Raw genomic sequence first — 27,873 nt, 5'->3', positions numbered from 1 at the left:
GGATTGAAATAGGTCAGGTGCATGAAAGGTGTCTTATCTGCTGCAGTCTCCTTTGGGCCAGGATTTCTGTTCTACAATAGCTCAAATTGAAGTGAACATTTGCATCTCATATTCTAGAATGATCGTTTTCTGTTTACATAAAGCAGTTTCACAGTCACTTTGCAGCCACATATGTCAGTAATAGGAATTTTTGATGTGGGCAGATACTTTTTTAAAACATGCAACTGAAAGACAAGTTGAAGTACAGACTAATCTTTTAATCCATATACTTAAATACCAATCTAAGCAATAGAAAAATTAGAACCCTAAATATGCAATAAATTTTTTATATAACCGACATTTTAAATACATGAATAAAACAAAGAAAGGCAAATAATCATGATATCCTTAGAAGTTGAATCTTGAATATAAAAATTATAAAAAATTTTTTCTGTTGCACTTTTATTCATTACTTTCTTTTATCCTAATTTTCATTATTTTGGTCAGTCTACTGCTAAATTAAATGTCCATTCAGATCTTCTGAATCTTTCAGTCTGAGAAGTTTAAATTGCTTTCCCTCATCTATATACATTAGAATATTTTTTATTATGGTCCAAATAACTAAATATTCTGGTTCTTTTAGCTATATATTAAGTTCCTTCTTTCTGCCAGCACCTGATCCCACATTTTATTGATTTATTTGGCAAAAGGAAGCATCAGTTTTATAACCATTGCCAAGAACATGTAGTTACTATTAACCTCAGATCACCCTTTCCTTGGAACTGTGTGAATGGAGACAATATGGATAAGAGTATGGATGGAACCAGATGACCCAGGTTCAAATTTCAGTTTACTAATTACTAGTGCATGACCTTTGGCAAGATCGTCAGTGCCTCAGATTCCTTATCTATAAAAATGAGGATAAAAATGGAACTCACCCTCATAGGGTTGTTAGGGAAATATATGTCTCATAGTTTTTTTTTTTTTGTGGCTTCTGGAAGATAATAAGTACTATATATACATATATGTAAATATATATGTATACACTTGTTAAATAATTTTCATTTATATTTCCTTTGGGAGAACTATGAATTTTTACTACCTTCAGAGTCACACCTTGGAGCTGGAGCTTGAGGACACTGACTATAGACCCTCTCCATCACATACCTAAGACTTGGGATCACTTCATTGTGGGTGTGGAGAGACAATGTGGCTTTTCTTGGCGGTACATATTTTATCTACAAACCTGCAGCATCACTAGTCCTGTCCACCTCACAGGATTGCTCTGAAGATAAAACAGTGCAAGAGTGTAATTATATTTTTATAGATCCTTGTGGATATAAACATACATACATATATCTTACAATATTTCCAAGATTTGGGGGAAGCTGTGAGGGACAATTTATAAAGTTAAATTACCCCACATTAAAATTAGTTCACAAAAGTAAAAAAAAAAGGCCAAATATACAAATAATAAAGAGCTTGAACTGAAATCACAAAGTATCTACACGACTAGTAAAGACTGACCAACCCAACACATTTTTGTGTATAATCAAAGAAATTCATTAACAAAACCTTTTCAAGTCACATTGAATCAGTGTTATTTTCACATCTGAGAGTCTTTCAGCCCGATTTAGATATATCATCGTAGTAACACATGACACAATATAATTTAAGAATTCATTTATTACAGTTAAGAACCCATCTGAATTTTTAGATTTTACTGAAGATCAAATAGAAGATGACATTGTCTGGTCAGCTGGATTTTTACACTGTATCAAATATATGAGCCTTTATGAATAAAAAACATTTCATACCATCTTTCATAAGTGAAAAAAATTCTGGCATAGAATTCTAGAATCTTCCTATTTCACTTTCTGGTAATTTTTAGAATCCTTGCCAGAAAGTTATGTTTCAAAGTATGAAGTTTTGGCATCATTTAATCTCTGAATGAGTCCTTTATCTGGAATTGTTTAATAAAAAGTTAAAATTAATTGAATAACACAGTTCTTATGCTCCTAGATGCTTTTAAAAAAATTTAGGAAATAGGATCTTACCAAATAATTCCAGATGTTAAAATATATGGTATATTGGGCCAGCAGTTGGCAATCTTGGATGTACAAATAGCATTAAATGCTTTCACTAATCCAGGAGAGCTGAAAAGAAATATGACTCAAAGTAAGCTAAACAGAGTCTGAAAACAGACAAGAAAATACTTCTGCTGGGGCTAGTCTGGCCTCAAATCTGGCTATCAACCTGAACTCAGCTGAGCTGCTTGTCACCAGAACAGACAGCACACCTGACTGTCCTCACAGTTTTAAACAAGATGCCAACACTTTCTTTTGAAACTAAATACTTTTTAATGGAAAACAAAATACAAAATAACTCTCTTCAGAAAACAGAAATATTGAATTCTTTTCCCACAAATTAGAACTTGCTTTATCTTCAAAGCATAATTTTATATGCGTCTGTATGTACTTACAACTTGTTTCACAAAGTGTTCATTAAACTGCTACTGCAATGCAGAAGGTGGGAACTGATGATATTGAGAGAAAAAAAAATATACTGAAAAAGTCACACAAATTGAGTCAAGTAGCACTTGGAAATTCAACATTTTCTATCTGGTGACCTACCCCTTGTAATTATTTTAATTTCTTTTCACAATTTGTCCTTTTTAGGGGGAGAAGATTGTTAATAGAAACGCAGCCATGAAAAGAATCTTTCTTCCCACCATCACTGCAAGAGCCCGTGACACTGTCATTCAACTCCATTCACCCATTGTTTAGAAACATCAGCCAGAGTGCTCAGTTTTCCCCCCAGAAGTTTTCCCTTTCTCCTAACACACTGTGCTACTAGATTCTCTGAATTCCCTGAACTTCAAAATTCCAAGTGTCACAGCCCGTGCCAGGAATCAAACCTGAAAGAGAAGAGCAGAGAAGGCACCCTCTGCCAGTGCTAGCTTTCCTTTTCTAATTAATAATAATAATTATAATAACAATTAAAAAAAAATCCTGGTTCTCTGTAATTACAAAAAAGGGTTTTTTTTTTTTTGGAGGTGAGGTGGGAGGGCAGATTGTCCTTACCCCTCTCCTAGTTCCCACCCCACATTCCTATGCCAGCCAGGTTTCCCTTCCACCCAAGTTTACTGATGCTGCCTGACCCTGTTGCACTGCTTCTTCCAAGAACGCTCTGCCACCATCCTCAGACCAAATGCAGTGCCAGATAAAGGAAAAAGGAAGCAGCATCTTGATTTTACACGGGGGGGGGGGGGGGGGGAGACAGAGACAAGGCGCTTGCAGGATGACAGTGGGATCTTTCTGAGAACTTGCAACCTGACCTCCAGAGCATCATCTAATTGATCTCATGTCCACTTAAGATTCCCTTCCCCACACCCCAGTCCACCTGGGGGTTGGGGAGGCGGGGTGAAGGGGTGGTATGCTCAGGGTGTCTGCACGGGAGGAGGAGAAGTGGGGGAAGTCTTTCACAGTCAGCCAGTGATTCAATATCAGTCTGTCCTAAGACTTGAAATCTGGAGGCCTACCAAAGCCCCATTTCATTAAAATGAAGATTAAAAAAAAAATAATAAAATTAATGTTCCTGATTTTCTTGTGTGATTCCCGTCACTAGCAGGAGGTTACAGGCCATGAACTGCACGCTCAGTACATTGCTCATCTGCCCAGTATACACACCCACGAGTTCGCTGGAGGAGCCATCGGCCGGTGCGCTGCAGTACGTGTTTCTAATGTCCCAGACGCGCACGGAGTTGTCCATGGACGCAGAGGCAATCAGGCTGCTGTCCGGACTGAAGGTGAGGCTGGTGATATTGTCTGTGTGGCCTCTCAGTTCTTTATAAAGGGTCCCAGATGCCAAGTCCCACAGCTTCAAACGCTGGTCCTCGCCGGCGGACGCCAAGTACTTACCATTGGGAGAGAAGGCAAGAGAGAGCACAGGGCCACGGTGGCCTGTGAAGAGCCTCACCGAGTTCCCCTGCTGAGCACTCCAGAGCCGAACAGTCTTGTCAGTAGAGCCTGTAGCTAAGTAGTTTGAATTAGGGTGGAATTTGACGCAGTCCACGTCTGCCAGGTGTCCTGCGTATATTCTCAGAGGGTACGTCCGATCAAATGACCAGAGCCTTGCCGTGCGGTCGTGGGAACCGCTGGCGAAGTACAGGCTGTACGGGCTAATGTCCAGGTCCCACACAGGGTAGGCATGTCCTTGGTACAACACAGTGTTGGTGAAACTCCCGAGGTCCCAGTACCGAATGGACATGTCTTCTGAGCAAGAGAGCAACCCTGAGCTGTCTGCGAGGAACCTCGTACTGTACACTGGTCCACAGTGCCCCCGTAGGATCTTCATTTCTGTGCCTGCATTATCATCCTCATCATCCTGGGAACGGTGGAGTCAGGGTGGCAAGAGAGACACAAAAATAACATTTAGTAATCTGCTGCAGAAAATAAAAAGTCGGGGGGAGGGGGCGGCGGCGGGGGAGAAGGACATGGTTGGAGAAATAGCATCTACCCGGCAAAGGACACCGGTTCTGCCCTCAGTGTCTAACCACGGAGAAACTTGTAACAACCACATTACTGAATAACATCTTTTAAAACTTATAAACTGCTCTCCTTCTGTTCATCTTGCAACTAAGCCAAATCAAAAGGTACAAGAATGAATCACTACTATTAAAGAACAATGATTGTGGGCCTTGATCTTAGGTAAAAGACACATTTCAGAAGTAAGCAACTGATTTGTGATTTGAAAAATTACTTTTAACTTTCTAAATTCTCAGATTTACATGGTCTCACTATATCTTTCTTTTGTTTATTTATTTATTTTTTTTTGAGGGGGAGTCACACCCAGCGATGCTCAGGGATTACTCCCTGGCTCTGCACTCAGGAATTACTCCTGGTGGTGCTTAGGGGACCATATGGGATGCTGGGGATTGAACTCAGATTGCCCGAGTGCAAGGCAAATGCCCTACCCGCTGTACTATTGCTCCGGCCCCTCATGATATCTTTCTTTTCTTTTTTCTTTAGGACACACCAGTGGTACTCAGGGTTTACTCCTGGCTCTGAACTCAGGGATTGCTCTTGGCAGGACTTGGGTGCTGTCTGATGCTGGGGATCAAACCTGGGTCAGCTGTGTGCAAAGCAAGTGCCCGACCCACTCTGCCCCCATCACTTTAAAACATAGAATCACTGCAGGTGTTCAGCCAAAACAAAACTTACATATATGAGAATTGTACCAGAAAAGTACAATTATCATTAAATTACTATCAGATGCTGTGACCAGTTACAAATTGTAGGCATCCCAAAAGAAAGAGAGATAAAGTTTTATTTATTTTATTTTTTAAAAAATTTATTTATTTTTTGCTTTTTGGATCACACCCGGCTATGCTCAAGGATTACTCCTAGCTCATGCACTTAGGAATTACTCCTGGCAGTGCTCGGGGGACCATATGGGATGCTGGGAATTGAACCCGGGTCTACCGTGTGCAAGGCAAATGCCCTACCCGCTGTGCTATTGCTCCAGCCCAGAGATAAAAGTTTTAAAATGAAGATTTCCTTGAGGGTCTCAAATGTTTTCCCAGATAAACAATACAAGGCATGAATCCCAAAACTGCTAAACAAATTCAAGTGACTCCCTTGTTTCCTGTGGGGGGTGGGGGGTGGGGGAAAGAAAGGGAGACCATCACTAGTGAATGGAATTGAGGAAAGATGAACACAAGTACACAAGTTCACTATTTGTGTTCAAAATCTTTTTTCTTTCGTTCTCTTATAGACAAGTGTCTCAATGATTTTACCCTTGGATTCATAAGTGAAGGTGGGTTTTAATTATATTCTACAAGAAGGCTCAAGAGTAGAGTATAAGCTTTCTACTTTTGACTTGTGAAAAATAACAACTGCCTTCCCCCACAACCAATCAACAAAAAACCTCAGAATACTATAAGAAACACAAGTAAGATGATTGTTATTTTGGGCCACACCCAGTGTTGCTCAGAGATCATTCCTGGTAGGGCTTGGGGGACCAAATGGGATGCCGGGGATTGAACTGGGGTAGGCTCTGTATAACTGTCTTGCCTGCTGTATGATCGCTCCACCCAAGATGAAGATTCTTAAAGTAATCAATATTTCAATGTCTTGGGATCTTATATTGGAGAAGAACTTCCTTTACACTTCTCTCTCTCTCTCTTTTTTTTTTTTTTTTGCTTTTTGGGTCACACCCGGCGATACACAAGGGTTACTCCTGGCTCTGCACTTAGGAATTCCTCCTGGCAGTGCTTGGGGGACCATATGGGATGCTGGGAATCGAACCCTGCGTGCAAAGCAAATGCCCTACCTGCTATGCTATCGCTCCAGCCCCAGTCCTTTACACTTCTCTTTGAAAACTTTTTGGGTCATACCTGACGATGCTCAGGCGTTATCCTGGTTCTACACTCAGGAATTACTCCTGACAGTGCTCAGGAGACCATAGGGGACCATGAACCCAGATTGGCCACTTGTGAGGCAAAAGCCCTTCCTGCTGTACCATTCCTCCAGTCCCAGAAAACTCTTTTTTTTTTTAAATTAATTATTTTTAATTAGTGAATCACCATTAGGGCACATTTACAGATTTATACACTTTTGTGCTTATGCTTCCCTCATACAAAGTTCGGGAACCCGTCCCTTCTCCAGTGCCCATTCTCCACCACCAGTAAACCCAGCATCCCTCCCACCCTCCCCAATCCCATCTCCCCCCACCCCACCCTGCCACTGTGGCAGGGCATTCCCTTCTGTTCTCTCTCTCTAATTAGCTGTTGTGGTTTGCAATAAAGGTGTTGAGTGGCCACTGTGCTCAGTCTCTAGCCCTCATTCAGCCAGCAACTCCCTTCCCCCACATGGGCTTCGACTACATTATAGTTGGTGATCCCTTCTCTGAGTTGCCCTTTCCCCAGAATGTGAGGCCAGCCTCCAGAAAACTCTTAAAATAAAGTCAAATGCCCACTGGCATTTGAAGAAATGAAGAGCAGGAAAATTGGTATTCAGTAGGAAGCTGGCAGGGGTGAGGGGAATAAGTTAGGGAAGGGAACACTAGAACAGTGGGGGAGGGGAAAGTGCCTGCCACAGAGGCAGGCATGGGGGTGGGAGGGAAGTTGGGGACCTTGGGCACTGGTGATGGGACTGGTGTTAGAACAATGTACAACTGAAATGCAATCATGGTGATTCAAACCCCTTCCTCCCATCCAATGTGCACATACTGTGAGATAAGAGGAAATAAACATGATATCCATGAATACTCAAATAGCAATTTTAGACACTTAACATGAGCATTTATTAACATTTAGCAGCTAAAGGCTTTAATGAGTGTTAGCAAAAATATCTGTAATTTTCCTTTTCAGAGGTTGCAAAAACACTTTAAAACCTCAAGAATGACTCATTGCTGCTCTACACCATAGCGGAAAGTTTATAGTAAAAACTGTGGAAGCCAAAAATCAAGCACCCCAGGCTGCAGAGATAGCTCAGAGGATTAGTAGGTTTGCTCTGTGTGCCGGAAGCATGCCTTTGGTCCTTGGCACTCTATGTCCCCTAAACACAAGAGAATCCTGGGCAATGTGTTGGGAGTAGCTGCTGAACACTGTTGGACAGGACTCAAAAGCCAAGAGTAGGTAAAAGGGTCTAAGATGAATGATATCAAAATTATTGAAAAATTTCTGTCAATTAAATGATACACTCTCTCTGAGGCTTACATTGTCTTTGAAAACAGGAAGTCATGAAAGCGGGTCTACAATTCTCTTTGAGAAGGTAAATATAGTGTACTTAGAGACAGAGAGCATAGGGTCATTAGGAGTCAATCTGGCACTTCACCAGGGTATTTGGGTGTTTTTTTTTTTTCTCTTTTTGGGTCACACCCGGCGATGCATAGGGATTACTCCTAGCTCATGCACTCAGGAATTACTCCTGGCAGTGCTTGGAAGAATCATATGGGATGCTGGGAATCGACCCCAGGTTGGCCATGTGCAAGGCAAACACCCTACCTGCTGTGCTATTGCTCCAGCCCCCTCAAGGGTCTTGATGTCATCCTGAGCATATGGAAAAGTGTTTAGTTGAAGATGTAAACCAAGAAATGGGTACATCAGAATGTTTCACTGGCTTTCCTTATCAATTCTTTAACACGTTCACAGCTAAAACTACTCTAACCACATTTTATTTTGTAGTTCAATCCAGTTCCACAAAGACCTGAGCAGAGCTAACTGAAACTCTGAACAATCGAATAATTCACATACGGTCAGCTTGATTCTCTTTCCTTTCATGTGAAACAGGACAACCCCTCACAAATGTTCTGTAATTTTGACTGACACCATCTAAAATGAACAAGAATCCTAAACAAGAACTAGTTTTGCATAATACATGCATGTAAATAACGTAACTATAATGTACAGTCATGTACATTATAATGTATTATGTACCTGTAATTGTACATTGTGAAACACGCATAAAGTACAAATCTGAAAATAAAATTAATCATCAACTATTACCTTATGTAATTCTATTTACTGATCCTTGCTCTGGATCATGGAGCCCCCTGAAAATTATAGATTTTTGTATGGGGTCTATTTCTGGACTAGGATGTTCTAAGTGCCTCAGTTTACTCAGTGCTTCTTTTTCGGAACAGTGCTTTTGTGTGTGTGTGTGTGTGTGTGTGTGTGTGTGTGGCAGGGGAGGGGGAGGGGGCTCTGACATTTAACCCTGGGCTGTCCTCAACAGTTATTATTATTATTTTTTCTGGAGGGGTCTGGTCACACCTGACTGTGCCCAGGCTTACTCCTGGTTCTGGGTTCAAGGATCAAATTCAGGTCACCTGCATGCAAAACAAGTAGCTGTATTGTCTTGTCAGCCCCTCTTCAACACAGATCTTACAGGAACTGAAGGGAATTCAGTATGGTTGGGCTTGAGACGGGCTAAGACTTGGAAGCAAGGGAGACCTGCTTTCTCTGTAAGAATTCCTTAACTAAAATTAGAAATGTGCTATTGGTTAATGGGAATGGACATGTGCTAATAGTGAGAAAATACTGGTTTTCTAAGATGTTAGACAAGCCAATACAAAACCAATCTTATTTTGTGTTGCTTACATGATTATTTAAATTTTTATGTTGTTTATATTTTAGCCATACTGAATTAGAACAAAAACCACTAAACTTATTAATTTTTTTGCTCTTTGTGTCACACCCGGTGATGCACAGGGGTTACTCATGGCTTTGTACTCAGGAATTACCCCTGGTGGTGCTGAGGGGACCATACAGGACGCTGGGAATCAAACCTGGGTCGGCCGCGTGCAAGGCAAACGCCCTACCTGCTGTGCTATTGCTCCAGCACCCTAAAACTAATTTTGACTATCAAATTTATATACATGGATTATATAAATTTAATTCTTACATACTTCTTTACATTTCAAACTTAAAAAATGACCAGAACGAGGAAATAAATTTATTTCCTGCACAGGAAATAAAGCAAATGTAGGTGTTATATTGTTTGACTAAGAATGAAATGACAATAAAAGAGCAAATTCCTGATCCAGAATCCGCGTTTTTGTCACAATGTCCAGATATGAAAAAATACAAGTTAACCAATCAACATAGTAAAAACTGGATTTCACTTTTTTCCATTTTGTCTGGATGACAGAATCAACAGTGTGGGTCTCACTTCTTACTCTCCACCGAATCAGCAATAAGAGACAAGGCTAAGAAGAGACTGCTTTGAGGGCTGGAGAGATAGCACAGCGGGTAGGGTGTTTGCCTTGCATGCGGCCGACCCGGGTTCAAATCCCAGCATCCCATATGGTCCCCTGAGCACGGCCAGGGGTAATTCCTGAGTGTAGAGCCAGGAGTAACCCCTGTGCATCGCCAGGTGTGACCCAAAAAGCAAAAAAAAAAAAAAAAAAAAAGAAGAAGAAGAAGAGACTGCTTTGACAACTGTCAGATTTTCGAAACCTAGTAATTCAGATTATTTTCAATCTGGAGATAGCAGACATAGAGGAAAGTGCTATAAATCCAACTTTATTTTGCATACAAAAATTTTTATGAATATTTAGAGCTTTTGATTACTGTTCTATTTTTCTTTTTTCTTTTCTTTTATTTTTTTGCGAGGCATAGGGGTCACTCCTGGCTCTGCACTCAGGAATTACTCCTGGCGATGCTCAGAGGACCATATGGGATGCTGGGATTCGAACCCGGGTCGGCCGCGTACAAGGCAAACGCTCTACCCACTGTGCTATTGCTCCAGCCCCCCCCCCCCCGCTTATTTGTGTGCGTTCTTATTTTTCAAGTCTTACTTCTGGCTCTACATTCAGGAACTGCTCCATATGGTGCTTGGAGAACCATGTGGGATGCCAGAAATCCAGTTGGTACTATGCAAGGCAAAAGCCTTTCCTCACTATGCTATCTCTCTGGCTCCATGAGATGGCTTTTATTGAATAAACTGAGAAAGACATGAGAACTAGAGGAAGTACTTGTTCAAGAGAGAACATGGTTTCTCCAGACTGAGAAAAGCAAGACATAGAGACAAGCAAGATATGTGTTTAAAAGAGAACATGTGCTTGAAGAACAAGCCCATTGTTTTGGTTTTTGCTTTTTGGGTTACTCCTGGCTCTGCACTCAGGAATTATTCCTGGCAGTGCTTGGGGGACCATATGGGATGCCGAGGATTGAACTCGGGTTGGCCGCATGCAAGGAAAGCGCCCTCCCAGCTATACTAATCACTCCAGTCCCACAAGCCTGTTGTTTATTTAAAATATTTTAATTATCCATCTCAAAAAATTCACCTGTTGCCATTTGTAGTTACTCCCCTGTTCTCTATTCCCAGCCCCTTGCAACCACAAATCTATTTTTTGGCTCTATACATGTGATTATTCTGAATATTATTGCCTAAAAAGTGAATTGTAAACTCAACAGTTCTTTGTGATGAGTTGTTGATGCTTTTTAAAATTTTTTAGCTCTTTTGTGCCAGGGCTTATTTCTGGTGGGGCTTGGGGGACTACACGGGATGCCAGAGACTGAACCAGGGCCAATCACATGCAAGACAAACATCCTACCCTCTGTACTATCCCTCTGGTTGCTAGTTTATTTTTAATTTTGGGCCATATCTGGCGGTACTCACACTACTTCTGGCAGTACTCAGGAGATTATATGATACTGGGGATAGAACCTGGGCCTCTAACATGCAAATCATGCACTCTGAGATATATCTTCAGTCAATGTCTAGTTTTGTTTTTTTTTTAACTCAACATAAAGTTCCCAATTATATCATGTATACTATGTGTCCTGTTCTTTTTGACAGTAGTGTTTTCTGGTGTATTGCCATATCCATAATGTACTTTACACTTTGCTGATGAACATTTGGGCTGTTTTTACTTTTTGCTATTATAATTAATGCTGGGTACAACTTTTTGTGTGGACTGGTATTTTTACTTCTCTTGAATATATACCTAGAACTGTTGCTCAGTGTTGAGACATCTATTGTTAAAATACTCTTATTAGTAATACTACGAATAGATACAAGTTTCATTGCTTTGAAAAGGCAGATATTTCAACTGGCTTGGTAATTTAATTTATATAGTGCTGTCTTACTACAGCTAGGCGGCACTGCCATTTACTTTTATCTGTTTGATTTTTATTAAAACTTCTACCAAACTTTGTTATTCTGCCAATTACACTTTGTTTTATGTTTTTTTTGTTGTTGTTGTTACTGTTTTTTGGGCCACAACGGGCAGTACTCAAGGGTTATTCCTGTCTCTGCCCTCAGGAATCACTCCTAGCAGTGTTGGGGGACCGTATGGGATGTCATATGGGATGCCAAGGATCAAAGGATCAAACCCAGCTGTATGTAAGGCATGTGCCATACCCATGTGTTTTGTTTTTGGGACACATCTACAAATACCAGAGATCACTCCTGGTGGTATTGGGGGACCATACGGGGAGCTGGGGATCAAACTCAGGTATGCCATATGCAAGGCAAACCCCTATTCACTGTACTATTGCTTCAGCCCCCAACCAAAATAACACATACAGAGAAACCAAATGTCCCCAAACTGCAGTGACAAAATGGGTGGAGACAGAAGTGGTGTGGGGTAGATAATCCAAACAGGAAAACCCTCCACAATAGAACAAAAGGAACTGAATTTTAGTTCTAATGCAAACAAGAATGCTTTCAACCAAAACGGAGGCTACAGTCTCCATGCAGTACCTTAAAAATTGGTAATTGTTACCCTTAAGGCTACAGTACCTTTCATGATTCATCAAATTGTTTGAGCCTGAGATACAGATGTTATTTTTAATTCTTTGCCTCAGCACTTGCAGTAGCTAAGTTGTTGTCCATTCTAGGGCTTCTAAAACTTTTCCCACTTATTATGTAGGTAATTTTGAATTAATTTTTGGTTGTTGCATCTTCAGAAACCCTTTTTTATCGGTTTGTTTTGGGGCCATACCCTGCAAGTTCTCAGGGCTTACTCCTCACTCTGCTTTCAGGGATCACTCCTGGCAAAGCTCAGGGGAACATATCAGACCATATGGAGGGACTGAACACAGGTCTGCCATGTGTAAGACAAAGGCTCTATCTGCTATACTACCTTGCCAGCCTTGACTACTGCCAAATGTTTTGCAATCTCTATATTGGTTACATGGCCCTAAACGGTCTTACATTCCCTTTTTGACTTCTGATTGCCATGCTCAAATGAATACACAGCAGCAACATCTCGTTTCCTGCTTTGTCCCTCCTAACTGCAGGCCATTTTTAATTTATTTCATGCCCTGGAATTTATCATGGTATTCTTTACTGGAGCGCCAGCACAGTGGGTAGGGCGTTTGCCTTTCATGCGGCCTAGCGGGGTTCGATTCCTCCATCCCTCTCGGAGAGCCCGGCAAGCTACCGAGAGTATCTAGCCCACAGGGCAGAGCCTGGCAAGCTACCCATGGCCTGTTTGATATGCCAAAAACAGTAACAAGTCTCACGATGGAGACGTTACTGGTGCCCACTTGAGCAAATTGATGAACAAGGGAACCACAGTGCTATTCTTTGCTCTCAACAAATATATACCTTCTAATGCCTGGAAACCTTTCACAGAGTAACCTCAGCTAATTTTCAGCAGCATCCAGAGTAGAATCTTATTATGGCTATTATTTTCATTATAAGCTGTTCTTCCCATCATTGTACCTATCTTAAATTCTTTTTTTTTTGGGGGGGGGGGCGTTCATGCTCAGTGCTTACTCAGAGCTGTTCTCAGGATCACTCCTGGTGGGCTCAAGGACCCATATAGGGTACTGGGGATTGAACCTGGTTGAACCTGGGTTAGCTGCTTGGAAGTCAAAACCCCTACCTGCTGTACTAGTTTTTTGGCCCCTATCTTTAACTTTTATTTTCTTTTGATTTTGGGCCACACCTGGTGGTCTTTGGGGTTTACTTCTGGGTCTGCACTCAGGAATTATTCCTGACCATGCTCAGGGAACAATTTGGGATGCCGAGGATCAAATCCAGGTTGGCTGTGTGCAAGGCAAAAGCCTCACCTGCTGAACTATTGCTTCAGCCCACCTCCCATCTTTCATTTTTAATGCTTACAATAATTCCCAACTTCAGTATCATCAAAGCAAATATAATCAGTATAAATTTTATTTATAAAAAACTGAAAATAAATGAGGGCAGTATTCCTCAATTATATGTGAGAAATCTCCAAGGAGCTAGAACTGCCTCCGAGGAAAAGAAATTTCATGTGTGTTGTTTTTAGGCTACAGCCAGCTGTTCTTGTGGTTTACTCTTTCCTGTTCTATGCTCAGGGATCACTCACTCCTGGCTGTGTTTGAGAGACCATATGTGTCACTGGTGGTAAAACCCAAATCAGCTGTGTACAAGGTAAATACCTACCTGCTGTACTATCTGGCCTGAAATGTCATCATTTAAATGCCTGAGCAATGAAACATAAAATTCTAGAAAATCTAAATTTGCACATCGGAATTTAGCCTTTACTCACCATAACAAAATTTTCGAGTTACATTATCTCAGTTGTAAAGAACAAAAAAACCAAGGATGACTCAGAAAATATGAACAAGAAGAAGGGAGTTTAATATGCATATTCAGTGTTTTTAATATCCTAATTAGCAACTGGCAATAGTTCATTTTTTTTTAATTCCTTAATTTTCAACCCAGTGCAAAGCATCTCCCATTCAAAGTAACTTGACAGAGAGCTCTCTGAATTTCTTGGTGACATGGTAAAAATATTCTAGTCCACAGTTTTGGTAGGGATACTGTCCCAGAAAATTAACTCGCATAAGTTCAATTTCTATCTCCCTTTGTCTACATGCTTCTAAGGTAGTGATTCATCGTGACCTGAAAGTTAGCCCCTCTGGCTTCTTTCCATGACTCTAAAACAACAAAGAATGCTGTACTGACCAACAGATAAGATGTTAGCTATATCTGTATATTTGTTACAGAGTGGGGTGGGGGACTCCCTACAGCACATGAAGCCTGGGGTCCCAGGAAGGTTGGTAATAAGAATACCCAGAATAGACAGGGGTGGGGAAACCCAGTGTTCTCATTTGCTGCTGATAAGACTGGAAGTAGAAGGAAATATGACAATATCTTCACAATTTAGAATGAAGACCCACTTACCTCATAATACTACTTCTGTTTCTATTTACATGAATGATACACACACACTTGTGGCAAATCTCATTATTAGTGAAAGGTCTTTAATTAGGATTAGCAATGTTATCTACATTTCAGATTTCACTCATTAATAATATTCAGTTAGTACTGTTAAAAATAGTTTTTAATCTCTTCCAGGGTTAGGCATAAGCAAGAATTCAATAGCTACAGGTTACAAGGCAGAAGTTGGTTTTAGTTCTACGATTGAGGGCAATGATGAAGTCCATTCGCTGTAAGAGCTGTCATGTTTGGTAAGGATATCCTATGCACATTAGTAAGCAGGTGTAGGAAAGAAAAAATCATATTCTTACCTCCTCCTCCAAAATATCACAAGCCAAGTGAATGCGGGAAACGTCAACTTGATGGGGTTCTGATTTTAACTTCCTGGATCGTAAACTCCACAGTTTAATACAGGAGTTGTCAAACCCAGCAGCAAGCAACTTGCTATCTGGGGAGATTTCTGCAGTGTTCAACAGCTGTTCCGTATTATAGAAGGCATAGAAACAGATGGTGGTAAGGGAGGGAGGGCCATCCTTGACACGCTTAATGCTCTCCTGCAAGACTTCCAGGGCAGCCTCATTCTGCAGAATGGGGGCAGGCATGTCAGTGGGCTCTAAGCCATTGCCATCACTTCGTGAGGAACTGCCACTGGCATACAGCTGGTAGTCTGTTCTCTTGGCGGGCTGCACGTCAAGATGGATATGCAAGGTGAGGACTTTGCACAGAGCGGTATTGTTGTCACTTTGGAGGTAGCGGATAAGGTAGTTGTAGCTGTCTTCTTGGAGACGGACCACGTATTTGTTATCTAGGAATGCTCGAAGCTTGAAGTTAGACAGGATGTCCTGGATGGTTTGAGTGGTCTGTAGCTGCTCAATGACATCCTTCTGGCTAGCATTCTGCAGAAACATTCCATGGAAGCGGCTGTAAAAACTTTCCACTGTGCTTTTCGGACTGTTCTGGACCAGGTTTAGATGGAGGTAGACAAAGAGAGGATAGAGGAGAGGCATAACTTCGTGGCTATGTTGGGAGTCAGAATCTATAATGAAAAAAGGCAAGAGCTTTATGAACTGTATAATCTCAGAGAATTAAGGCGACCTTTCTGGGGAGCTCACTATCACTTAAGATTTTGTCAGGACCTTATTTTTGGAGCCTACCATAGAATTCTGGATATTCAGGCCCAACCCTTCAGAGTAAAGAAGGGAGAGCATGGGCTCTGTAGTCCAGCAAACCTGGGCTTGAAGTCAGCACAAATCAAAAAAATTTAAGCTCAGAGAAGTTAAGTTTCTTGCATAAATTCTCACAATTTAGTAGCTTATACTCAAGTCTCCAAGGTTTAGTATTTTCCCATTAGTGTTTCTCAAGTATGTCTCAAGACTGAGCTCTTCATAGAAAATTTTTCACTATTACAATGAAGTGTACCAGGAACACAAATTATATATAACACAGCTTCTAGCAAGAAAATACATGGCAAAAAACAAACAAACAAACAAAAAGCGGGGACTGGCACAATAGTACAGTGGGTAGGGCATTTGCCTTGCACTCGACTGACCCAGGTTCGATTCCTAGCATCCCATATGGTCCCCTGAGCACCACCAGGGGTAATTCCTGAGTGCATGAGCCAGGAGTGCACTCACTGGGTGTGACCCAAAGAGCAATAAATAAATAAATAAATGAATAAATGGAATTTTAAAATTATTTTACTTTTTGGGTTTGGGGTTACACTGGCTTATTCAGGCAACAATATGGTGCCAGGGATTCAACAAAGGCAAACCACTAGCAAGGAGCCTTACCCCCTGTTCTATTTCTCCATCTTAGTGCAATATTTTGTTTTGTGATTACTTTTGACAGTCATTACTATGCAGTAGCAAGTAGTTATCTTAGTGTGTTCACTAACATGTATGTCTAGGTTGGCATATTCTAAAGTTAAGATGGCAAAATTCATCCATTATTGTCTTTGGGGCTGGAGACATAGTATAGGAGGTAGGGCACCTGCCTTGCATGCATTCAACCCAAGTTAATTCCCTGAACCCCACATGGTCCCCCAAGCCCCACCAAGTTAAATCCAAGGAATAAGTCCTGGGCACAGTAGGGTGTGGCTGAAAGACAAAGCAAAACACAGCCAACAACATCCATTAACTACTCCCTGTTAGTACATTCATTTTGATTTCAAAGTCATACTCTTGGGGCCAGAGCAATAATACAGCGTGTAGCGCATTTGCCTTGCATGTGGCCAACCCAGGTTCGATCCCCAACAATCCTATAAAGTTCCCCAAAGCACTGCCACAAGTAATTTCTGAGTGCAGAGCCAGGTGTAACCCTTGAGCATCACAGGATGTGTCCCCAAAAGCAAAAAAAAAAACCCCCAAACTTCTCTTTTGTAAAAATAAATTACAAATGAGATATTTTCATGACATTAGAAGCAAACTATTTACTAACTGGGGGTTTTAGTATCAGTCCTTAAACAAGGAATGTTTAAGAAAGTTTACAGATTAAATTTTCATGGACTAAAGACAAAGCTGTATCTGATACATACATAAGGAAAAACAGAGTGGGCTGTGGTGAGGCAAAGGTCTTATAATTGAAGAGACCATCTTGGGAAGCATAAGCAATGGGTCTAAACCACTGCCAGCACCAACCCATTTAGAGCAGCAAATTCTCACAAAATCTATGACATTTTGCACTGGAGAGATAGTACAGCAGGTGTTCGCCTTGCACGCAGCTGATCCCAGTTCAATCTGTGGCACCATATGTATGGCCTCTAAGCACCTTGAGGAATAAGCTCAAGTACTGATGGGTGTGGCCCCAAACATATAATAAGTGACATTTCACTTGTTTTTCATTTTAGCTTTATTGCTTTTGTTCTTTCCTTGTGTTTTATTTACTTTTTAAACTGTCTTGCAGATTCTGAATTTGCTAAATTCACCTCCACAAATGCATGAGTTGAATTTTAAAAATAAACTGCTCTCTGTAATTCCTGTTGGTCTTGTTTTCCTAGAAAACCCTGACTAAAGAACATTTTGGTTATTTATTTGTTTGGGGACCACATCCAGTGATGCTCAGGGTTTACTCCTAGTATTGTGCTCAGGGACACAGCCTAGCAAGCTCAGAAGACCATATGGGATGCTGGGAGCCAAACATGGGTTGGCTGCACGCAAGGCTCTACCTGCTGTACTATCACTGTGGCTTCACATTCTGGTTATCATTATTATTATTTTTTACTGAGTCACCATGAGATACACAGCTACAAAGCTGTTCATGATCACTTCTCAGTCATACAATGTCATCTTGGTTCACTGTCACTCCGTTGCTCATCGATTTGTTCGAGCGGGCACCAGTAACGTCTCTCATTGAGAGACTTATTGTTACTGTTTCTGGCATATCCAATACGCACGGGTAGCTTGCCAGGCTCTGCTGCGGGGCTCGATACTCTCGGTAACTTGCCATGCTCTCCGAGCGGGGCGGAGGAGTCGAACTCAGGTCGGCCACGTGAAAGGCGAACGCCCTACCGCTGTGCTATCGCTACAGCCCGTCATCTTGGTTATTTTTTAAAATACAATGACTTCTTTAGATGACCTTAAAAAATGCTGAAATTATAGTAAGAATTTAGTCTATTTAGGAAAAAATAGGCATTAAGAGTAAGGATAGATACTGTATCAAAGGAAGTTGGCCACATCTTGTGGAGGGCTATTCCCCGCTCTATGCTTGGGGGTTGCTCACAATGGTGCTGGGTCAGCTGCATGCAAAGCAAGCACCTGAACTCCTATACTACCATCTTTCCAGCTTGAGGATAGATCACTTTTTTTTTGGGAGGGGGGTGTCACAACTGGCAATGCTCAGGGGTTACTGCTGGCTCTGTACTCAGGAATTACTCATGGTGGGGCTCAGGGGACCATATGGGATGCTGGAGATAGAACTCAGGTCAGCTGTGTACAAGGCAAATGTTCTACCCGCTATAATATTGCTCCAGCCCCAAGGATAGATTAATTTAAAACTTACTGAAATTTATGATTTCCATTCATAGTTCAAAATTGCTTTTCTTTTACTGGAATCTAATACAATTTATAAAATCTTTTATTGGTATATGATAAAACAGTAACAACAAGTCTTACAATGGAGACGTTACTGGTGCCCGCTCGAGCAAATCAATGAACAATGGGATGACAATTATACAGTGCTTTATTGGGATATAATAAAACTTCAGGGCTGGATCAATAGCACAGTGCATGGGCACACCTGCCTTGCACTTGGCTAGCTTGGGTTTGATCAATACATATGTTTTCATCGAGCACCACCAGGTATGATCCCTGAGCAGAGGGAAGAGTGTGCTCTGAAGATTACTGGGTGTGTTTCCCCAAAACAAAACAAAAAAATTCAATCAACATCAATATCCTATTTGTGGAACAGAGGAAGACTTTTGCGTAAGTGTTCAAGAGCTGCTCCTGACTCTTTGTTCAGGATCACTCCTAGCAGTGACGGATGCAAGATAAGAGCCTCAACCCCTGTGTTATCTCTGAAGCTCCACATTAAAATAAATTTTTTTTGGGGGGATGGGGTTTAGGCCACACTGGTGGTGCTCAGAGAGCACTCATATGTGGTACTAGGGATTGAGCCGGGTCAGCTGTGTGCAAGGAAAATGTTCTACGTGATGAATTATCTTGCTGTTCCCTCTCCTCTCCCCACCCCCGTCTAAATTTTAAGACTTGGTTTTTATCCTACTCTTTTGTGATCAAAACAAACACCTTATATTTTACTGAAACTAAGCCTCATTTAAAATACATTTTTTTCCTAACTGCAATAGAAACATGCTGAAAAGGTTTTCTTTCCAAAAATTAACTTAAAATCTTAGCTCCTACTCAGTAAAGTCTGAGAGCTCCCATCTACGTCACTTCCTTGTTCATTCCAAATTCAATCCCTAGTGTTCAGCAACTGATTTCATGTGAAGGCACATTAAATTCAAATTTTACTAAAAACCTTTTAGTTTTTTCGTGCTAGAGTTAACTTGCTATCAGAGTACTGACTGTATTTTGTTCTCAGAAAATATTATTTCATTTGATTTGGCTGGCTACTTTTCAGATAACTGTGGGTAGGGAAAAATGGTTTAAGAAAAACTGTCCATAAGGAAACAACATGTATCTGGCCCTCCAAATAATCTAGAACAAACAGCCTATAAAGAGAATAACAATTCTCAATTTGAGTCAAGAAATGACAAAGGGAAAGCTGACTGGAATTTACTGGCATGTAAGGTTCTAGACAAAGGTTTCACATACCTTCTGAGAGTTGAGTAAAGAAGGTGCCAAATGTTAGGGAAAACCACCATCATCAAATACAAGGAGTTCAACGGGTCATTGTTAAAACTAGTAAATATTTAAGAAAAATGTCAAAAGACCCAACATAAATTTGTTTTGTTGGCAATTTGGCAATGCTCAGGGACTAGTTCTGGCTCTGGGCTCAGGAATTACTCCTGGTGGTACTGGGGGACCATACGGGCTGCTGGAGATTGAACCCAGGTTGGCGGAGTGCAGGGCAAATGAAACGCCCTACCTGCTCTACTCTTGCTCTGGCCCCTAAAATAATTTTTTGTTGTTGTTTTGCTTTTGTTTTCACTATACCTAGTGGTGCTCAGGGATCATCCTTGGTGGGATCAGAGGACCCCATGTGGTGCCAGGGAATGAATCTGTGTTGGCTGTGTGCAAGGCAATGCTCACCCACTGGACTAATTCTCTGGACCCAGAGCCAAAATAAATTTGAACAGAAAACTTCGCACCAGGATAAATCAAAATAATTAAATGTATTACTTTTTCACTGCAAAAGTCAATGAAATTATTCCAGTGAATCTATTTTATTATAGTGATGTGTCCATGATTAAAAAGTATAAACAGAGGTCTACACAGTGTCACTATGGGCACCTGAATATAATTCATAATGCAATTATATACTTTCTGGGACAAGAGTAATCTCATGATTTGAGTGATGGAGTAAATTCATCACTATTCTTTTCTTTTCTTTTTTTTTTTTTTTTTTTTTGCTTCTTGGGTCACATCCGGCGATACACAGGGGTTACTCCCGGCTCATACAGTCAGGAATTACACCTGGCAGTGCTCAGGGGACCATACGGATGCTGGGAATCAAACCCAGGTCGGCCACATGCAAGGCAAACGCCCTACACGCTGTGCTATCACTCCAGCCCCCAACAGAGAAAGCATTTGACAAGATCCAGTAGCCTTTCATGTTATAAACCCTCAACAAAATGGGAATTGAAGGAACTTCCCTCAGTATAGTGAAAGCCATCTACACAAGCCCACAGCAAATATTATTCTCTAAAAGCCTTCCCTCTAAGATCAGGGACAAGGCAATGTTGCCCACTCTCGCTGCTTCTATTCAACATAGTACTGGAAGTTCTGGCCATAGCAGTTAGGCAAGAGAAGATAACCAGGGAATCCAGATAGGAAAGGAAGAGGTCAAGCTATCACTACTTGTGGATGACATGATACAATACTTAGAAAATCCTAAAGACTCTACAAAAAAGTTCCTTGAAATAATATGTTTGTATAGTAGAGTGTCAGGCTATAAAATCAACACCCAAAAGTCCATGGCTTTCATATATACAAATAATGAAACAGAAGAAAGATTAAAAAAAAAATCCCATTCACAATAGTGCCACAAAAATCAAGTACTTTGGAATCAGCTTAACTAAGGAGGTGAAATATCTTTACAAAAAAAAAAAATACAAAATACTACTTCAAGAAATAAGAGGACACTAGAAATGGAGACACATCCCCTTTTCATGAGTCGGGAGGATTAACATTGTCAAAATGGCAATACTCCCCAAAGCATTAAGCAGATTTAATGCAGTATCTGTAAGGATACTCATGACATTCTTCAGAAAAATAGACAAAACACTCCTGAAATTCACATGGAACAATAAACCCCCATGAAAAGCTAAAGCAATCCTTGGGGAAAAGAAGATGGGTGGCATCACCTTCCCCAACTTTAAACTGTACTACACAGCAACAGACAGCATGGTATTGGACTAGAAACAGATCTGCAGACTAATGGAACAGAGTTGAATATTCTGTCACAGATTCTCAAATATATGATCACTTAATCTTTGATAAAGTAGCAAAGAAATGTGAAATGGAGCAAGGAAAGTCTCTTCAGCAAATGGTGCTGGGAACACTCAAGAGCTACTTGCAAGAAAATGAGCTAATGCCAGGCACAAAAGTCAGATCAAAGTGTATCAAAGACCTCAATATCAGACCTGAATCCATAAGGAACATGGAGGAAAATGTAGGCAGAACCCTCCATGACACTGAAGCTAAAGACATCTTTAAGGATGAAACACCACTGACCAAGCACATGTAAACAAACATAAATAAATTGTACTACATTAAACAAGAAGCTTCTGTACCACAAAAGAAACAGAGCTGATGGAATGGGAAAAATCACTTACCCAGTACCCATCAGATAAGAGGTTAATAGCAAGAATACACAAGACATTAATAGAACTGTACAAGAAAAACACTTCCAACCCCATCAAAAAATGGGGAGAAGGACTGAACAGAAACTTCCTCAAAAAAGAAATTACAAATGGCCAAAAGGCATATGAAAAAATGCTTTACACTGCTAATCATCAGGGAGATGCAAATCAAAACAATGAGATATCATCTTGCACCACAGAGACTGGCACACATCAAAAAGAGCAAAAACAACCAGTGCTTTTGCGCATGTGGGGAAAATGGGACTCTCATTCATTGTTGGTGGGAATGCTGACTCGTCCAGCCCTTCTGGAAAACAATTATCGTCATTCCTCAAAAAAAAAAAACAGAAATTGATTTCCATATGACCCAGAAATACCACTTCCGGGAATATATCCCAGGGATGCAAAAAAGCACATGAAAAAGAAATGACATCTACACCCATATATTTATTGCAGCAGTATTCACAATAGCCAGAATCTGTTAACAACCTGAGTGCCCAAGAACAGATGACTGGTTAAAGACACTATGGCATATCTACATAATGGAATACTATGCAGCTCTTAGGATAGATGAAGTCATGAAATTTTCTTATAAGTGGGTGGACATGGAGAATTTTCAGAGGGGGATTGACACAGAATGACTGCACTCACTTGTGGAATATAAAATAAAAGTAACACCTAAGGACAATAGAGACAAGGGCCAGGAAGATTGCCCCACAGTTGTAAGCCTGCTTCACGAGCTGGGGGTGAAGGCAGCTGGGAAAGAGAAGGGATTACTAAGTCAATGACGGTTGGAGGGATCACTCGGGATGGAAGATGAGTACTAAAAGTAGATAAAGGACCAAACATGATGGCCTGTGTTTGTGTATTGTAAACCATAATGCCCAAAGTAGAGAGAGAGTAAAAAGGAACTTCTCTGCCATTGAGGTAGGGGTGGGGGTGGCGGGAGGGATACTGGGGACATTGGTGGTGGAAAATGTACACTGGCGGAGGGATGGGTGTTCGATCATTGTGTGACTGAAACTCAATCATGAAAGTTTTGTAACTATTTCATGGTGATTCAATTTAAAAAAAAAAAAGAGGAGGAGGAAACTTTCAGCATGCTCTCCCTTGAACACATATCTCACTTGTTTGTTTCTTTGCTGCCCATTTGCTCTCTGGAGAAGTTTGTGCTCTCTCTAGAGCAAACACTTCTCCCTGTTACTCTCCTCACGTCTTTCTAAATGAATTGCAACAAAAACTATCTTGCTTGAGAGAGAAAAGAGTAAGTCTTTTGTCTTTTGGTGGGGAGGGGGCCACATCAGCAGTGTTCAGGGGTCATATCTGGTTCTCTACCGGGGGATCATCGGCAATGCTGGGGTCTGGACAGGTATTGTAGGTGCAGTTGCTTGCAAGGCAAGTGCCTTAACCTTTGTACTATTTCTCTGACCCAAATTCTATTTTTAAAAATGATTAGACATTATAAAATGAGAAATGATTAGAACTGTCATAGATACTGACATTGTATTTTAATGATTATGACACTATTCACAAACTGGTCTCAACTCCAACTTTATTCACTGTCACTGTCATCCCGTTGCTCATCGATTTGCTCGAGCATGCACCAGTAACGTCTCTATTGTGAGACTTTGTTTGTTACTGTTTTTGGCATGTTGAATACACCATGGGTAGCTTGCCAGGTTTTGCCATGTGGGTGAGATACTCTTGGTAGCATGCTGGGCTCCCCGAAAGGGACGGAGGAATCCAACCCAAGTCGGCCGCGTGCAAGGCAAATGCCCTACCCGCTGTGCTATCACTCCAGCAACTCCAATATTTTTTGGTAATATTGCTGATTCACGGGCACTATTATCTTGTGATTTTGGTACTTTCAATTGGTTATTTCCACTTAACCAGGGGAGATAGTTACTAATAATACTTTTATTAGTGAGATCAAAGTACATTTCAAAATGCTACGTTCAGCCTACTTTTTTCTTCTTGTAGTGCCAGGGATTAAAATTTGGACCTCACACATACAAAACAAACGTTTTACCACTAAGGGACATTCCTGGCTCATGCTACATTTTTGTTCTTTTGGTTTTTGGGCCACACCTGGCAGTGTCAGGGGTTACTCCTGGCTCTGCACTCAAGAATTACTCCAGGTGGGTAAGGGGGACCATATGGGATACTGGGAATTGAACCCAGGTTAGCTAAACGCAAGGCAAGAGCCCTACCCACTGAACTATTGCTCTGGCCCCAAGCATGCTACATTTAAAGAAGGTATTTCCTATGTAGCTGGTAAGATTTTCCTTTTTCCTTTTTGTTTTGTTGTTTTGGGTCACCCACCTGGTTAATGCTCAGGAATTACACCTGGCTTTGCACTGAGGATTATTCCTGGCAGTGCTCAGGAGACGGTATGTGATGCTGGGGATTGAACCCAGGTTGACTATGTGCAAGGAAAGAGCCCTACACACTGTGCTCTGGCCCTGACCAGAATTTTTTTTCTTCTTCTTTTTGGGTCACACCTGGCGATGCACAGGGATTGCTCCTGGCTCTGCACTCAGGAATTACTCCTGACGATGCTCAGGGGACCATATGGGATGCTGGGAATTGAACCTGAGTCAGCCGTGTGCAAGGCAAATGCCCTACTGGCTATGCTATCACTCCGGCCCCTGATCAGAATTTTTTATTCAACATCAGGGGTCTGCTGAAAATTTTAACCTTGACATCAAATTCTCCCCGGAATTCCACAAACAAAAATTCTGAATGCATGAACTATGATAAACTACCACTGAATCTCTTAAACCTAACACCAGACTAGAAATACATTAGTTCTAAGGGAAACATGCATTATTCTTAGTAAGAGATAGCTCTTAGTGCTGCACACTTACCAGTGAGAAAATTCCTCAGTCGTCCAAACTGTACTTCATATTGTTGGGGCTCTGCCTGGCAAGGGGCTGCAGACACTATGTTGGCACAACCAGATTCTGATTGAACTAAGGAGGAAAATATACAAGATGGGGGTGGAAATATATGAGAAATATACAAAGAAATTTACAAGGAAAATATACAAGAAAAAAATTATTAACCAATATGTGGCGACATGAGTAGAAGAGCATGGTAAATATGTATCAATGGCAAGTGACATTTCAGAAGACCTTCAAAGTAAGTTAGGACTTCTAATTAATTATGACAGACTGATGACACATTTCTATTTCTTGTCCCTACTGATACCCAATAAAATGACATTGAAGAATGAAAAGCTGATAGAAAAAAAGAGTTTCTCTTTTTTTCTTTATCTGGGACTCCCTTTAAGTTGGATCTCTTGAACAATTCTTTAATTTAATTTGCATATTCCATTTCTTTGTCTTTCTGCTCATTTCTTGACTTTCTGGGAGGTTTCCTCAGCTTTCAACCCTTCTAATGACTTCTCAGGTTTTTTTTTTTTTTTTTTTTGCTTTTTGGGTCACACCCAGCGGTGCACAGGGGACCATATGGGATGCTGGGAATCGAACCCGGGTCGGCCGCGTGCAAGGCAAACGCCCTACCCGCTGTGCTATCGCTCCAGCCCGACTTCTCAGTTTTGCGATAATGTACTTACACTTATGGTTTTGTTGCTCTCTGCGCATTTTATTCTTTCTTTTGTAAAAAAGGAATTTTGTCTTCTTTCAAAACTATCAATAATTTTTTAAGTTTTCTTTTCTCTCTTGTTTACTTCCAGCAACTTGTTTCTCACTATTTAAAATCTTTTCCCGGGGTAGAATACTGGGATTCTTGGTGGTGGAATATGAGCACTGGTGAAGGGATGGGTATTCGAGCATTGTATAACTGAGATTTAAACCTGAAAACTTTGTAACTTTCCACATGGTGACTCAATAAAAAATTTAAAAAAAAAGAAAAAAAAGATGAAAAAAAAAAGAATAAAGGGAATAAAGAAAATTAAAAAAAAAACAGATTAAACTTGCTTAACAATGATATTTATTCCAGAATTGTTATAGTGAATAAGCTTATTATCTCTATTAATGAAAAATAAAACTGGATCGATACTTGAAAAAACAAAATCTTTTCCCCCTTTTTTTTCTTTTTTTGATTTTTGTTTGGCTACTTTCAGTACACACCCTCCAGTTTATGATCCCATTAAGCTCCAGGCTCACTCCTTGTGTGAGTGTACTCAGCTGAGAATCACACCAGGCAGGGGGTTCCATATGGGGTACCTGGGATTAAACCCAGATTAGCTGTGCATTAGGCAAGTGCCCTACCCACTATACTATTGTTCCCACCCTTGTGATGTCTCCCATCACTTTTCCAAAGTGATTACGTTAGTTTCTTCCAGGATCTGAGTTCCTAGTAGGCAGTTCCCTTTCATAGCGTTATGTGAAAAACTACAGAGCTGATGGAAACTCACCTAGGATGATGTAATAAAGAAAATTTTCAGTGTCAACATCTTTTTGTCCTTTCCTTGGGAAGGTCAGATATATCCAGCAATGCTCAGGGATTATTTCTAGCTCTGCACTCAGGAATTACTCCTCCTAGCGATGTTTGGGGAACCATATGGAATGCTGGGAACTGAACCCGAGTCAGCTGTGTGCAAGGCAAGACACCCTATCCATTGTACAATCACTGTGACCCTGAGGAAAGAATTTTTAAATTGCCTTCCTGGATATGAGCTTTGAGTGGGCAAATATTCTGGGCTGTGGAAACGGGGGTGAGAATCTGGTGTCTCAATATCTGGTATGTAAATTTTTAACTAGCTCTATTCTAAGTCGTTATGCTTTCTATAAGGAAAAGCAATATTTCCTTACCCTTTTGTACATGGGGTCAGGAATTCTGGGAAAAAGGTAGAAACAGTATATTTCAGAAGATAGAATATGGATATAGGAATTAAGGCTGCAAGACCGAGGAAGAAAGCCCCATCTAAACTGTATAGAAATAAGAACCAGGAAAACTAGTTTTATAAACTTACTGTAACTGGGAGAATAAGCTGGAAGCCTGCCCCGAAAAGAATGGGGCTCCTCCCTCTTGTCTAAGTTGCACTCATCTTGAGTTAATTAGTAACGAAGTCCTATGAACTTCCTAAAATGTACCTTCTCCTCTCATTTCCTCAATTTGGGTCACCTTCACTTCTCACTGGAACACACTAAGGCCTCCAAACTAGTTTTCCTAGTTTAAATCTGGGCCTTTCTCAATAAACACAACACCTGAGTGATCTTTCTACAACTCACATTTGATAACTTAGATATCTTTCTCCACACTGCCTTCATGTACATCCTTTTTGAAACTCAGCGCATTCGGTTTACGAAATTCTGACTATAGAGCTGGAACCATAAGACCTTTTAGGGAGACTTACTTGACCTCCAGGTGATTTTCTTCTCTGTTTTTAATAGAATTCAAGGTCCCCCCACTTCACATATTTACATTATGCCCTTCCATAATCTCTGGTTTAACCTGCCTTACTTCCTGACTATAATGTTAAGCTCCTCAGAGCAAGGATCAAACCTTAGTTGTCTCTACAACTTTTCAGTATCTGGTATACAGATGTTCAGATTACACAACACCAATGCAACCAAGATGCAGAACAATTCTAATGGCTACCATATTTTACATTTCTCACATTTCTTGGTGGTTTTCCAGAAACAAAAGCCATGCTCCAAATAAGCCATGATATGTAAACCAAGATAGCAAATAATGAAGCTCCAGAAACCCATCTAATAATTCTTGCTTCTATTTCCTAATAACAGAATTAGTCCCATCTGCCCCACAGGTCCTGTAGGAAGAAAA

At 40.8% G+C, this 27,873-nt stretch overlaps 1 protein-coding gene across 2 annotated transcripts in view; it reads right to left on the bottom strand.

Moving 5' to 3' along the window:
- Nucleotides 1-236: 236 nt before the first annotated feature.
- TAF5L (TATA-box binding protein associated factor 5 like) overlaps nt 237-27,873 on the bottom strand; it is a 39,817-nt gene continuing 12,180 nt past the window's right edge. For both annotated transcript variants that reach the window (XM_055146717.1, XM_055146718.1), the window contains exons 3-5: nt 24,987-25,091; nt 14,954-15,678; nt 237-4,365 (exon numbers count right to left, since the gene is read on the bottom strand). In XM_055146717.1, coding sequence (XP_055002692.1) covers nt 3,568-4,365; nt 14,954-15,678; nt 24,987-25,091 — 1,628 coding nt within the window. In that variant the 3' untranslated portion in view covers nt 237-3,567. The remainder of the gene's footprint in view (nt 4,366-14,953; nt 15,679-24,986; nt 25,092-27,873) is intronic.

Source organism: Sorex araneus, chromosome 9 (genome assembly GCF_027595985.1).
Source record: "Sorex araneus isolate mSorAra2 chromosome 9, mSorAra2.pri, whole genome shotgun sequence".
Taxonomy (NCBI): Eukaryota; Metazoa; Chordata; class Mammalia; order Eulipotyphla; family Soricidae; genus Sorex; species Sorex araneus.
The sequence above is the reverse complement of the archived record's forward strand: the minus strand, read 5'-3'. Positions and strand labels throughout refer to the sequence as shown.